The sequence below is a fragment of the Pseudochaenichthys georgianus genome, chromosome 3 (assembly GCF_902827115.2).
Source record: "Pseudochaenichthys georgianus chromosome 3, fPseGeo1.2, whole genome shotgun sequence".
Classification (NCBI taxonomy): domain Eukaryota; kingdom Metazoa; phylum Chordata; class Actinopteri; order Perciformes; family Channichthyidae; genus Pseudochaenichthys; species Pseudochaenichthys georgianus.
In genome coordinates, this window is record NC_047505.1 from 32,456,947 (window position 1) to 32,472,672 (window position 15,726).

The 15,726-nt window shown below is 38.9% G+C and overlaps 1 protein-coding gene across 2 annotated transcripts; it reads left to right on the forward strand.

Moving 5' to 3' along the window:
- Positions 1 to 1,333: 1,333 nt before the first annotated feature.
- dync1li2 (dynein, cytoplasmic 1, light intermediate chain 2) lies at positions 1,334 to 15,082 on the forward strand. Of its 2 annotated transcripts, none has more exons than XM_034110056.1 (11): positions 1,334 to 1,447; positions 1,577 to 1,807; positions 6,524 to 6,687; positions 8,372 to 8,465; positions 8,633 to 8,768; positions 8,953 to 9,064; positions 9,166 to 9,225; positions 9,841 to 9,885; positions 10,023 to 10,140; positions 10,899 to 11,036; positions 11,778 to 15,082. In XM_034110056.1, the coding sequence occupies exons 1-11, from the start codon at positions 1,423 to 1,425 to the stop codon at positions 11,888 to 11,890; spliced, it is 1,236 nt and encodes a 411-aa protein (XP_033965947.1). In that variant the 5' UTR covers positions 1,334 to 1,422; the 3' UTR covers positions 11,891 to 15,082. The 2 variants fall into 2 exon arrangements, with proteins under 2 accessions (XP_033965947.1, XP_033965956.1); XM_034110065.2 differs by having other exon boundaries at positions 11,783 to 11,892.
- Positions 15,083 to 15,726: the final 644 nt, after the last annotated feature.

Here is a 15,726-nt window from a genome sequence, read left to right on the forward strand (position 1 = left end):
GATGAAGGCGGTGCTAGTGGTGGCCAAGCAGTAGGGCCTTGCCTTTGTGGTTGTAGAAAGAGAAGATGGCTCCCGTTCTGGAGAAACAGCTCCCGGGCGCAGGCGACAATAACAACGAAGATGAAGAAGGACAAAACCTTTGGCAAGTTCCTGTTTTTCTGTTTTACTCTTAGATGTTTACCGAGACACGTCTCGGAAAAGACTAAATGCTTTGGTTCTGCTTTGTCACTGACGGTTGCTGACAACCAGACACCGGCCCGGTTAGCAGGAACATTAGCAAGAAGCTGGGCGGTCAACGGTACTCCTGCTAGCAGCCCAGCTAACTACAGCAAAGTGCCGATTAGCTACATTGTAGTTAGCAAATATTGTTCATTAGACGAGTTAACAGTTTCAGGCAAAGCTATTGAATCAACGAGTCAAGTGTCTCTCTTGTTTGAGAGACTTCTAGTTCATGTCATGACAACACCTTAAAACCAGCTCATGTTATGCAGGATACAAGCTAACAGGAACCTTAATAGAAAGTACAACTGACTAACTGAAGTTTCATTCTGCAGAAATATATCTTGGCTTTACTCGACGCTTGTCACAAGGGCTCGTATCGTTATTGGGCTTGACATGTTTCATATATTCAGATCCATAGTTACTTTTATCTGTAAGTATCGTTGCCGGGTCAGTGGATATGACTTATCATTTCCTGCTTTTTTTCAAGTGTTGTCGTGGACACACACAGGGCTGACTTAACTCTTGCTGAAAACGGTTGAATAATCTCTGACCAGTACAAGTAATAGTTAAGTTATGTTACATAGCTAGCTGAATCTATAACCGTTTTGGTAGCAACTATGTAGCTGTCATTGTGCCACTTGGCTGTCAAGCTAACGGGACACTATGTTTTTTTGTTGTAGGACCGAAAATTCTGAGTGAAGTTTTCTACTACATCAAGTTCAAAGTTTGCCATCAGGGAAAAAATATCGTGTTATTTGGTAAGTGCAACTCTTTCTAGATGTGTGAATTCTATGTTTCTGCAATGTTTGGAGTTTGTCTGTTGTCAAGTGCAAAAACAAAAAGCTTATTATAGGAAATAAATAATTTTCTGATTTATTAAATAGTCTGCAGGCCTGCTATGTATTCTTGCCACATTCTGGAAGGAAAGCAAAATAAACCACAATATACAAAGAGTATGTCTCGTTAGGGGTCGTTGTGACTTCAAATATTAAGTAATACATTTATTGACCATAAAAATGTGTGCCAGCCTCTTGACAGCCATAAAACATGAGACTAGTAATTGTATTTAAGGCAGATAACATAATACATGAATGACATATCTTCAGGCGAAGATGGATCTGGAAAAAAACAGCACTTATGGCCAAACTTCAAGGACTGATCACAACAAGAGAGGGAGAGGACTGGAGTATCTGTACCTAAATGTCCATGACCGAGGACAGAGATGGTGAGGTTAACCTGTTTTATCTTTACCGTGTGTTTGTTTAACAGACAGTAGTCTTTGCAAAATGACTGTAGTTTAAAACAATAATAGTATTGCTTGTATTAAACTGGTATTTTGTCTTTTTATTTGCAGACCTTACTCGCTGTAGCGTGTGGATCCTGGATGGAGACCTATACCACAAAGGCCTACTCAAGTTTGCTGTCTCACCTCAGTCTCTACCTAACTGTCTAGCTGTGTTTGTTGCGGACATGTCACGGCCCTGGACCATTATGGAGTCTTTGCAGAAATGGGCCAGTGTACTACGTGACCATGTGGACAAACTCAAGATCCCACCAGAGGACATTAGAGAAATGGAGCAGAACAGTAAGTAATGTTTGAATTTATATAACTATGAGTGATTATGCCGTACTCTCTTATAGTACGGCCCTACCTTAGAAATTGTACACTTTATCAGGTACATTGATTGTTCACTGGTGGAGCATTTGACCAATGTAAAATAAACATGTAGGTGATAATTGAATTCAATTTGATTGATGAAACGATCATCATTATGTTAAATGTAATGAATGGCAGCGACAAGCATACATCCACACCAGTCTTACTTACGTTTAAGCAGACCGTTGGTTAAGACTGATATAAGTTGTCAATTTTAGGTTTTAGTGTCTCAATATGCAAAAACCTGAGACGAAAATGAAAATATGACACACCTAGACTTTGATTAATTGTAAGATTTGAAGAGGGTTTGAATGAAGAAGCTCTTATGAATTCCTGAAGAATCCCAGGGTGGAATCATTGTTAGTCTTACATAATTAGAGGCAGTCTCCTTGCTGACTGGCTTCAAGGAAAAGAAAGTGGTCGCTGAGTACCTTGCCAGACGAGCACTGTGTAACATTACACATTGTCATGGATGTTTCTAGGTCATCATCAGAGGGGCCCATGATCCTCAGCTGTGTGTTTTGGCTAGAGGCGAGTTCTGCAGATCAATGAGTGTGATGCACTCAGATGTTGTTCTCCTGTTAATTTTAGAACATCATCTCTCCCTTATGAACAGTTCTTTTGTGTTTAGGGGCTTGCAAGTAAGTTGAGTCTGCAGGGTTTAACAGAGAGTTCTTGTTTGGCACCAAAGATTCCGTACTGCTCTTACAAGTCTCTAAGAACTAATCACAAAGAAGCATCATTATTTAATGATTTTTTAATGAATGTTACAGAACAGGTTCTGAATATATAACATGCTCAAGCAGTGACATGTGTTTACAAGTCTGCTGGCCAGTTTAAAAGAGAAAGTATATCCAGTTGCCAAGTGATGACTAGCACATGGTTAATGATTTTTAGTGCGTCTACATTTCTATCTTGTTTTACTGCATTACTTAAGTTATGGTGGGTATATGAGTTAAGACTGATTGAATGCATTGAATAAACAAGCAGTAGAAAGGAAACACTGCCTGAAATGTATACACTGTAACTTGTATTCATTAAATATTCGTGAGAGCATATATTTCAGTTGTAATTGTAGGGTTGTGTTCTCTTTAATTATCTTTTCTTAAAGTCTTAACATTGAAACTGTTTTGTCAAATTCGTCTTGGCTTTCTCCTACTTTCCTCTCTTTGGCAAGATATTTTTGAACAGTCCAGCCGTGATGTCAGTAGCAGATTGGTGAGACCTCGTCAGATTACATATTTGTAGACATGAGTATTTGAATGACAAATACAGATAGACTGTGAGTGGCTTTTGTCCAGCGAGTCTTGCAGGCGTCTTGCATCATGGTTCCCTCCCCTCCAACAGCAGCGTCAGGGAGAAGGAGGAAGGGACGTAAGTGAGAGGGTCTGAATTCATTGTGTGGGCCGGACGTTCTGCTGTAACTGTAGTCGGCTGGCTGCTGGAAACGTCTCAAGTTGAATTACAGGTTCAAACTATTGCTGGACCACACATTTAAATGAGAAATATGTCGCTTTATGACTGATGTGGTAGTGACGTCACAGAGACTTTTAGCTACAGTATTTTGGAATGGTGTGCAGGCATTAAGCAAACAACTTTGGTATTTTGTTTTGACTCTGCTTCTCTAAAATTAGAGGAAAGAAGTAACCAGACAGCTTTAAAAATCAACCCATCAGCCAAGCAGCATTAACTACTAAACAGATTAAGAGTAAATGTCACGCTTTTTTTTACAACAGCCAGACACACCGAATTTGCTTATTTGACATTTAGTTATCCAGGAAAGATACATTTAATTTCAAGCTGAACTTTAGCTACAAATATTTAACATATTCAAGCAAACTAATATTCCTTTTCATGCTCTCAATTATTGCAGTTATGTTCTTTTGGTATTTAAAAAAAAAAAGGAAACCTTTAAGTGTTACTGTATAACACATTTATGGAAGGTTGAGCAGTTGTCAATTATGTTTGCCAACATTTTTTGACCCCACCTTTGTTTGAATAACAGTTAGACAGACTTTGTCCCACTAAGAGACATCATCATGTACTTGCCCCCTGTTGGCCTTAAAGAGAGATTGATGTTTTATATAACATATATTCGAACATCCATACAAGATACTCAAGTCATATTTGATTTAAAACACATTTCATTGCTAAGCTTTCTCGCACACGGTTGTGGTGAAGACGGAACACCATAATAAATGACTGGCAGTTAATGTTTGAGCGATGTTTATTTGTATCTAGCAGCTAGCTACTCCTATTTTATCTTAATTCTTTCTGGCATGCCATGTCTTGGCCGAGCAGACCCCCTGTGAAGCTTAAACTGCACAGGAAAGGATTCGATCGAATTCAGATTTTTGCAGCAGTCATCCATTCAATATTCTTTTACATGAGGTCCAGATGTCTTCTGTATAAACCCCTCTGAAGGATATTTTCAATAGTCATCAATTTGAATGGTTATAAATCAGCATGTTGAATAGTGTACATAATACCAAACTATTTGTGCATGTGCACTAGATTTGTGTTAATCCTGTGTCCAATGATAGTTACTCTTTAGATTGCTTGTACTATTAGTCCTCGCCCTAAATACTAAATTCCATGTTTAAAAGTTAAGAAATTGGCTCGAAATGGCAATCTGGCTTTGTTGGCTCACCCCTACTACGTTTCCAAAGCTCCTGAGGAAGTAGGCCAGAGCTTCCTGCTTACAGTCCCCTCCCCTCCCTGCCCAGTTCTCTAACTTCTTTTTTGGTACCCATTGATTTCTGTAATTTACCATTTGTTTTGTTCATTCAAAAGTAACTCCAAAACGCAAAGAAACAAACGTTTTGAACATTGAAATAATAACAAAAAATAATCTAAATATGATTTTAATATGTTGCAGAGTAATAATTACATTAGTACTTGTAGAGTGTTTGGTGCATCTTGGGTTTTAGAAATGTGTCAGCATGAGGCCCACAGTTTGAGGTGGAGCGCATAAATTAGTACTGTTCATTAAAGCAGGGGATGTCTGGTTCTGTAACTACACCAAAGGTTCCCCTGAAGGTCAAGTGCAGATGATGGCTACAGACAGACCAAGTGGAGAATTCTTACAGCTTTCAAGACTTTCAGCTTAATGTTGTTGTGTTTTTGTTGTTGTGTTTGAATAGTTTGTTACTACAATGACTAAGGGTGCGTTCACACCTGCCTTGTATAGTCCGGTTGAATCGAACTCTGATGCGTTTAGCCGCTTGGTGCGGTTCATTTGGGTCGGTGTGAACACAGTCCGAGACCTCTTAAGTGAACTAAACAACCGGACTCTGGTCCGCTAAAATAGGTGGGCTCGGAACGCTTGCTTGTGAACTCTGAAGCGGTTAATTGCTGGTGTGAACGCAGTCCGCACCAAAACATAGGAAGTGTAGTATTTACGTGCCCCTCTGATGCAAGTTAGTTGAGTCTTCAGGGTTCAACAGAGAGTTCTTGTTTGGCACCAAAGATTCCGTACTGCTCTTACAAGTCTATAAGAACTAATCACAATGAAGCATAATTATTTAATGATTTTTTAATTAGTGTTACAGAACAGGTTCTGAATATATAACATGCTCAAGCAGTGACATGTGTTTACAAGTCTGCTGGCCAGTTTAAAAGAGAAAGTATATCCAGTTGCCAAGTGATGACTAGCACATGGTTAATGATTTTTAGTGCGTCTACATTTCTATCTTGTTTTACTGGTTATGGTGGGTATGTGAGTTAAGACTGATTGAATGCATTGAATAAACGCGGTCAAAAATCTTTAGCGAAAGAGTCTTTCAAGACATCCGCGGTTGTTTAGTTAAAGAGTGAAGCAGAATTAAGTGTTGAACAGTGTTGTGTAAAGTAAAAATGCTCCGTCAACTACATAAAATTAAGAACACCTGTCGTCGGTGAAACGCCCCTCCTTACTACAGAATTCTCATTATATGTGTTATAATGTTTTTTAACGGACGTTGTCTGATTATATAATCATATGCGCGGGCCGCTAGTGTCTGTTGATCTCCAGACTAACAGCAGCATGAGAATAACCTGCCGAAAGTGCCGATGCTCCATGGCGGAGGCTCCGGTAGAAATTGCCGGGATTTGCGTTTTTACCCCCTTAATGTCTGACCAATGGTTGAACAGCATTTCCGTGCACATGACTTGTGTTTAAAGTTTATAGTCCGTTTGAGTTTTGCCCTGAACGCAAACCCAACCTTCTGAAAAATGAAACAATGTAACAAACTGTGGTCTGGTGCGCACCTGAGAAGCGGGCTATTAGGTGTGAATAAGTAATCTTGCTCAATGTGCTGCTAATGCCTGGATTATTTGTAGTTACGATTGTTTGTAAATAGGCAGTTAAACAACTTTTGCCCAGGATCCTGAGAGTGTTATTCTGTGTTTTGGATCACTACACTTCAGAGAGAGCTAACATGACCAAAGTGAACATTCTTATTAGACTGCCAGTGTAGGAAAGAGAAGCAGAGGCAGGTTTACTGTAGTCTTCATAAATACTGTTGGTCACATGTTTTATTCATGACTACTTGACCTTCTAAAAATAAAAAAAATGTTGGGTAAAATTTGAAATGTTAATTATGTTGTGGTGTTCACTTATAACTAATTACATTCTTTATTTTGCTTCCTGCGTCTCTCCGCTAGTGGTGAAAGCGTTCCAAGAGTACACAGAACCAGAGGATGCCGCCCAATCGTCCCCACAGAGACGGGCCCCCACAGCAGGGGAAGACGAGGCCGTTGTGCTCCCACTGGGAGAGAGCACACTCACACACAACCTGGGCATTCCAGTGCTAATAGTTTGCACAAAGGTAAATATGTCCTACATGCAAAAAGTCTTATGTTTGAAGCCATAGACTCTTATCAACAGACAATAATGTTTTGTTGTTGCTCCAAGGTTTTTACCAATCTATCAAAGATTTTTAGAGGTACTTCACTCTGAGATAAGATATTTGCTAGTTCTCTGACGGATAAAACATCCTTGTCAACAGAGAGTCAAAAGAATGATAATCGAATGGAATACTTATGCAGTACAACAAAATTGTTCCGTTAGCTACAAAAGAAAACAATAAACCCTAATGCAAAAACATCACTGTTGTTTTGTGTTTGGTGTTTTTCCAAATGTGATGTAAAACCTTTACTGGTTTATCGTAAAGCATGAGATTGTTTAACCCATTTTCATTTCCTAAAAAGTACAATTTACCTTAATCTTTACATCTGGCTAATTTGGTTTTAAGAAATTGTACTTGTCCTATCTTTGCCCCCTAATGAGCCTTCTGTTTCCACTGCATTTAGCAGTTCCTCAAAAAGCTCCTAATTCACAATATCCTCATAAAAAGCCTTAGAAACACATGGTCCACCCCCTAAGTAACATCCTGCCGCTCACTCCTTAGTTGCTGAATGGTTTTCCAGAAGCTCATTCAGCCCACATGTGGCTGTGGTTCATAGCTTCTCTAAACTCCCCTTACTCCCTTGGATCTGCTTTTTTAAACATGTGTAGCCCAAGCAGTTCTAGACTGTTCCTGTAGGAACCTCTCACAACTTTCCCCTGATCTGCCTGAGACAAACAGGCACAGGAAGCCTCTTTTTAACTCCATCACAGCCGTGCTTACTGCTGGTTTCCTTCTGCTGGGTTCTTTAATGGCCTCCATGATGCGCACATTCAGGCTCAGACCTTTTATACATGCTTTTTATGTTGTGCTTTGTGAGGCAGCAAACTCTAATAAAAAGCAGCCATTATACTTGCCTGTTAACCCTCCAGGCAAATGCTAGTGCTGAAAAACACCCTGTAGCCGTCAGCAGAGCTTCACATGCTAGCCGTGACATGGTGAATGTGCTCTTTATCACTGGTGCTTCTATCTAGCTGTCATCGGAGAAGAAATGTTCAGCTTTAGAAAAAGTTCAAGACTATAGTTTGCTGTTCAAAAGTAGTTCAATTGGGCTGTCAATCTTCTGTTGACCATCACAACTTCTGGCAAGACTAATCATGGAAGCTTCACCAGAAGAACAATAAACACTAAAGCAGCACATCATCTCTGCCTGGAGCCTCCCAAGGGCATGTTTCTCCCCCTTGTTCCTATGACAACACACCACACTAACTCCTACCTCCGCTATCAACTGTCTCTGTCCTCTGCATCCACTATACTTTCAGAGGCTATCAAAATGATCCTCGCCAGGCAGACTAATATCAAAACCAACAGAAAAACGATTGGTCTGTAAAATTGTTGTGCTGTGAAAAACCTCCTATGGAAATGATGTTTCACTCTATGCAAAAAAACAACAACACTGGAGGCGAAGCGTATCAATTTGTGCATTGCACTTGCGTCCCCCCTAGACAGTTAGGGGACTTTTAGGAATACCATCTAGAATCACAACAAAGGACACAGTAAAATGGGCTCAGGATGTAGGGAGCAGTATTCATGTTTTTCATCCTGACTTTTCATTGTCTGTCATTAAATGTGTTATCTCTTTTTCCTCTCTCTATTTCTCCTCAAGTGTGACGCAGTCGGCGTTCTTGAGAAAGAGCACGATTTCAGAGATGAGCACTTTGATTTCATCCAGTCCAACGTCAGGCGATTTTGCTTACAGTGTATCCTTCCAATACACAATTGTTTACAATTCTATCACAAATGTCATGATACCTATATGATTGAGTGTTCTAAATGTTGTTCATATTGCACATGAGGTTTATTTATTGTCATCAATTAATCGACCATCTACATCGTTGACCCAACAAGCCTTAATTTAAGTAAACAGATGGAGCTGGCCTGATCTATACTTCCGTCAAAGAGGAGAAGAACCTGGATCTGCTTTACAAATATATAGTGCATAAGATGTATGACTTCAAGTTCACCTCACCAGCCTTAGTGGTAGAGAAGGATGCAGTGTTCATGTGAGTAAAGCTATTTTATTTTAACTTAATCATGTTTATTTTTTGCCAACAGCCATTTTTCCTTCTTCTTTTGTTATCACTGACATAGCAAAACCAAATCTCCAATTTATTAAAAGAAAAATCCTCCAAACCAGAAATCAGATCATTGTGTCCACTTTTTTGAACCGTCTCTTTTTCCTTTCAGTCCATGTGGATGGGATAATGAGAAGAAAATTGCGATTTTGCATGAAAACCTAACAACAGTCAGACCAGACGATCCATTTGAAGATTTTATCACAATGCCTCCAGTACGAAAGGTATGGCAGATCAAACAAAATGTGAACTTTTAGAGTATGAAATCACAACCTAAAGTGCTAAATGAATAAGAACATGCTTTCTCCTTTGCTCTTGTTTACAGCTGGTACATGACAAAGAGATTAATGCAGAGGATGAGCAAGTTTTCCTAATGAAGCAACAGGTATGTGTCAGTCTTTCTTGAATATTTCATATGTTCTGTCTGCGACTGCCAAGTTTGACAGTGTATTGAAGAATTCACTCCCCTGATTAAACAGGAAAGCATAGTACTGATATTTCCAAATGGTGTAGGTGCTTTAGAAGTGAAACATGAGACATGGTAGCCTGAACAAAAAAACGTTGTTTTCAATTCAGTGAATAAGTAGACCCAAGAATCCTTTTGTACATTTTTACTGATTCTGAACAAGCACATTTCGCTGATGTATATGTGACACTTCCACCTGACTTTGCCTTCACTTCCTATTTTGTACACAAATAAACCAGGAAGGAGATCTAAGAAAAAAACTTAAGAGGTTTTTGTTTTGCAAGAATTATTTAATAGTTACACTTTTAGTTTTCTCTACAAAATGTAATGTAATGCATCTTTGCTGAATGTCCCTGTTAGAGACATCTAAATGAAAGTTTTTAAAGAATTATTCTATTATCTTGAATAAATGGTATAAATATGTATGTTTTATAATTAGTAAATCCTTTTGCATATTGCCTTAAATGGATTGTGCATGGAAAGTATTAGTTTAACCATGGCGGAATAAAGATGTTTACTTTTATTCCCCTGCAGTCTTTGTTATCAAAGCAGCCCGCCACACCAACCAGAGGAGCAACAGTAAGTGTCTTAAAGTCCCTGTAATGTGCAATATTTGTAGTGGATGGATTTATTCCTCTTGCCACTTTATCCGATTTCTCCTCGATAGACACGCTTGTGTTTCTGACCACAGTCCTGTCCTGGTTTGTGTGTTGCAGGAGTCTCCGGGCAGGACCACCTCGGGGTCTCCCCGACCTGCAGGCCGCGCCGGCCAACCCAACATGACCAGCGGCTCACCAATGGCTGCTGTCAAAAAGCCAGACCCCAACATGAAAGGTAGGAGCTCTGGTGCTCATTAATCTTCATATACGATTATTGAGAATCATAGTTTTCTCTCCAGTGCTCTCTTGATTTTCATGGGGTGCATGTTTTGAAACAAATTGTAAGACCCCTGTAAAAGAATAACAATGATAAAACATTTTAGATCACAGTTGTTTTCTACTCTCCTACGTCTGAAGAGGTAGCAACTAAAATGATTAACATAACCACAAATTCCTTCACACCTCCTGAGCTCAGCATAAAGCAGAAGTATTTACTTTCTCTCCTTCATTCCGTGCAGTAGGGTGCTGGTGCATTCCATTGGGTTTAGCTAGATTTAATATAGGTCTCTTAACCCTTGCCTATTGTGGTTTGCATTGCGGTGTGACTTCAACACAATTTCTTCCCCTTTTTTGAAACATTTTTTATTTTTTTAATTTCTTCCTTCTCCAAATCAAGGATCCTAAGATAGAGGGTGTCATATGCTACACAACCTTTCAATAAAAAGTTCACTCAAGATAACTCTGATTGCTTATCTGGAATCATAACATTATCAGATGTTAAGCATTAAAGCACAAAAGTCTGTTTATAATCAGCCGCTTTTCTCAGTATTGTACGTGTTGAAGGAGTGACTGAAAACTCAATAATTAAGTATAGTATATGTGTATATGTTCAACCTATTTAAAAACTCCTATTGCAATTTTTGACAATGCCGAACAGAAAAGGAAGTTTTCCATATTACAGAAGGGATTTTAAGCTTTATGTTTCTCCTGCAGCGGGGGCGGCCAATGAGGGAGTGCTGGCTAACTTCTTCAACAGTCTGCTGAGTAAAAAGACCGGATCCCCCGGGAGCCCCGGGAGCCCGGGAAGTGGAGCCGTTGGAGCTGGAGTGCAAGGGTCCGCCAAGAAAACAGGTACCATCTCTTATTCCAGCATGCTCACCTCTGAACTCAGTCAAACAGTAGCCTCACTGTTTTTAATCATTCTACCTCACAGGTTAGCAGTTGTTCTTTAATAAAAAAAAACGTTTACTACAGCATCTTGTGTATTGAGATCTCAAATCATGCCTGGGAGAGAGAAAGAGAGAGAAAAGTTAAATCAATAGAAAAATAAAAGTTATTTTTGACTAAACATCTGAGGAAACTTGTGTCACAGGCCTGTATGCACCAAACCTCCACTCATAAACGTCCTCCATACAACTAATGTCACTCACTCCATGTCATATCTCTTGCTCAACTAATTTGTTATGCTTGAGTAAACACGGCTGTTTCGCATGTCAACCAGCTTCATTTTTTGTTACATCAGGTAAATGTAACAAAGTCAAATGCTGGCTGAATGTACTACGCAGTAAAAACATTGAAGGAACCATTGCATAACTCATCTCTCCGTTGACATGTACCTCTACTTCCAGTGCTGAGCTGTGGTAACATTTCTCTGACCCAGCTGGAAGGGGAACGCATGAGAATGTTTCCTTTGTCCGATGATACGTTTTGCATGAGTGTTAACTGTGGCAGCGAGCAGCCACACTCCAGCATGGGACCGCCTCACCATCCCACCCTCATCTGTCTGCTTACTGCCTGTAGAAAACTGTTCATTTTGAATACACACAGAGACTACAGGAGATTACTTTGGACTTTGTCTCCTGTTTTTCCAAGGGCAGAAGCCGGGTTTGACTGACGTCCAGGCGGAGTTGGACCGGATGACTCGCAAACAGGACTCCATGGTTTCAGCTAACAACGTACCGCCGCCAACAGGGAACGAAGCGTGAAGGCAACAAAAACAGCTGCGTTAATACTCTGGAATTATACATGTACATGTGAGCTTAAAAAATTGACCAAATTCCCAATGTCTATATCAGTCAGCATACAGTGGTTTCACCAAAAGGAGTTTCAGATGCTATCAGCTATGTTGGTGTTCTGGTGGGATGGGAAGAGAGACACAACAGAGACGAAGCTGTTGCTTATAGGTGCTACACGCTAAAGGCTTGGCTTTATTTCTGTCCTCTCTTCCACTTTAAATGTAATTTTGTGAGGGATGTTGGTTTATTGAAATGTGTGCACACCCCCAGGCAGCCAGCTCGATGCGCTGGGCTGCAGGCCCCCCAGTTTCTGGGGTTAACTCCCTCTCCTCATGGGTTTAAAGAGTGGAAATCTACCGGTCATGTGGCCTCTGGGTCAGCTTATCTCATGGAAGGAATTTGGTCACGATTGGAAAGGTATTTCAACTTTACATTTATTCATTTAGAAAAAATATTAGAATACTTGCAAACATATGTATGTACAACATATTGGATATGATACTGATGTATTTTATTTTGTGCACCATTAACCGGTTTAAAGAAAAAATGTGTCTGTATCGCAAAACATGTTAAAATGCCACTGACGTCATGACACTAATTTGACAAGTCCAGATAGCTGAAAGCATATCATATAATTTTCCCTAATTATCTCGAAGGATTCTGTAAATATATATACAAAAAAATCTATTCAGGTTAACTTTGATTTTGTATAAAAATGCAATTCTGTCAACATTTTTAAAAATAGCTTCTTAGGCTAAATGAGAATGTGATTTGATGAGTTTAGAGGTTGCGATGGAACCACTTATTTTGCTACAGGTGTGTATATTTGGGGATTGGGTTAGGCGGCATCTTTCCTACTATAACTCCTAAGTGCCTCGCACAGTTAGCTGTTTGTTTCATAGTAGAAATGCTTGTCTTCGTAAGAGGAAATGCACTGTAGCACCATCGGTTAAAAGGTTTTTGTCCATTTTTTGACATCCAAATAATTTATTTCGTTTTACAATTTTGTTAATGTACAATAAGCCTGTGGTCTGTTATTTTTCAGAAACTAGATTTCTGTGGCCTACTTGATGGTATTCAATAGAGCATTAGATTGAATGCCTTAATGAAAACTGTAAAGGCTGCTCATATTTAGAAGGAACCACACAACAACACTCACTGTGGTGGAAACCACTCGCTTTGCAGCCAAAAGACAAACAATGAATTGCTGTGGTGTGATCAAAATGACGTATAGTATCATACAGTGTCTGACAGCACTCTCTTCCTTTGGGTTTGCATGTTTTATTCACACTGTACTTAGCATATCTGTTAAACATTCCCCGTTTTCACATGGAATAGCTGTAGAAACACATCCCAGTAGTGAAACCCGTTTGTCCGTCTCCTTCAGTGCCCTGTTTAAAATAACAACCTTTGCCTTCACTGTACAGCTAACAGTTTGTCACAACGGCCACCTTGCCTTCACAGGAATGCTCCTAATACCTGTGTCCTTAAGGGGTTGCTCAACTGTGTCCTGTAATTTTCTTTTATATAAAATGATTATACTGTACCATATCAAATAATCTGTACAACTATTTATGGTTTCAGGTCACCATAGTCTAATTAAAATGAAGTGTACATCATCATTAAGTCTGTATGCAAGGCCCTACTTAATCTTATGAATAGTGTTCATCGAAAGCCTACATTGAGCACTATGTCTACATTGGCCTACACTGAAAGGCAAGCATGAGGAGTGCAGCTATATGCTATAAAAAGATTGGGATGTGGAACCAAAGATGCATTTTAGTCAAGTTGTTCTGCTTTTATAGTTGGTAATAGTCCTTAAGATTAACCAGTGGATGCTTTCTCGTCCCACTCTTGCCTATAATCCTAAACTTCAGACCTGCATATGAATTCTTGTTTTCATAACATCCTAATGGTAGAAAATGCCTTACTCCATTCAACCATACCCGTGGTTTCATTGTTCAATATACTATGCCATAATTATGGACAGTTGATTATGGTACATTCTCTAAACTGGTCTACAAATGCAATGCAATTACCACAAGACCATATGGTGTACAGTATACTTTATGCATGATTTGATTTAAAATGATACTACACAACTTTTCTGGATTTATTTTTGATTAAAATTAGGCTCTTATTGTTTTGTTTTTTTGTGACTGTGGAATGTTCAAGCATGTGGCCGAAGCACAATTTAATAACAGCCAGGAGAAGTACGGCCACATGTAATAAGCACTTTTCCTTGGACACTTGTATCAATTCCCTATTCCTACAGTTACATAAAGAATGCATATCACTTTTGTTTTTGCTTTGCCCTTTTAGAATATTTAGTAATGAAACTAGAAGCTAATCTCCCGAGTAAAACTGCATTATTTATCTGCATTTGCTGCTTAAGTTATGGAAGGTGCCCCTTGTGGTTACTATGGAATAACTGCTTTCTACTGGTGATTCTTTTCTTTTTTTAATATAATAAATCCTTTAAAATCATTGATATTACACCTGTGATAGGGACATATTTTGGGCATCTTGCAATAGATAAACCAAAACAAAATGTCAATTCATTTTCAGGTTTGACCTATGCCTTTTTGCCCATGAATCACCTCTTGTTTATGTTTACAACCTATTTAAAATGTGTTTGTGTTGCCCTTTGACACTTTCTGTTTAGAATCATTTGAAATGCCATCCTAACCTGACTGACCACACTGACATTTCTTCATAAAATGGCCACACTTGTTTAATTTTGCATTTAGCTAAGCAGAATGAAGTGCTCTCATGCTGCTTGGTGTCAAAGTTGTACTCGCTCTTTATTAGGGTTTTATGTTTCTCCCAAAGTTGAATAATGAACAGTTGTTTTAACTTTTGTATTCAAACGTCTGCCTCCTCACATGCTAACTGAATTGCCTTCGACCACTATTGTCAGTCCACATCTATACAAGACAATGAGCTTCTGCTTCCAGTCCTTTTGTATTCAGGATATCGAGACATTGTAAGCACATGGCTGGCTGCATTTGTGTGTCCTGAATTAATTTAGAAGTTTGATTGTATGACTTTAACACATTTCTGTAGCCTTTCCGCTGCCATGTGGATTCTCGCTTCTTATGCCGACAAAGATAAGGAAAATGTTTATCAGACCCCTGGCTTCAATAAAACCAAGAATCCAAACTTTGGTGGACCTTCACATTTTTGCATTTAATTGTACAATGTATGTTGATTTGATTGATTTTAATTACCTGACAACCCCTAACGCCACCCCTCACACTCTAAAAAAAATGGGCATTAATGGAAACTATGGTGACGGTTGCTCCATCAGAAAGATAATGTAAATTTCTAAAAATGCAAGATTGTTTACTATTGAACTTTTAATGTCTTAAAATGTTTAAAATACAAATTCAAATCACCTATTGTCGCTTTGCTGCTAAATATCATAATTATACTACAGTAATAATGTATTCCAGAATCGTGCTGTGTATGTAAAATATCATACTCTTTCTGATGGGACTCCTAGAGAGATTATTTCTATAATACGATTTATTTAAACAAACTTGTTTAGTCATAGTTTTTATTCCAGTCATCCTTTTTTAATTGAACTGCTTATATTCATCATACTACTTCAAAGTCCCCTCGTTGAAGCCAACATTGCAAATTGTATTGGCCGAGGAATTACTAGAAAAACAGTGTAAGGGTCAGTTTGCACATTTCTGTTTTACATTAGATCAGAGTCTTTAATCATTGTTGTCGCCCAGCAGGGCCACTTTAAGACGCAACTGTACTGTTGGATTTCAAGTATGTATCAGATATGCAGCATC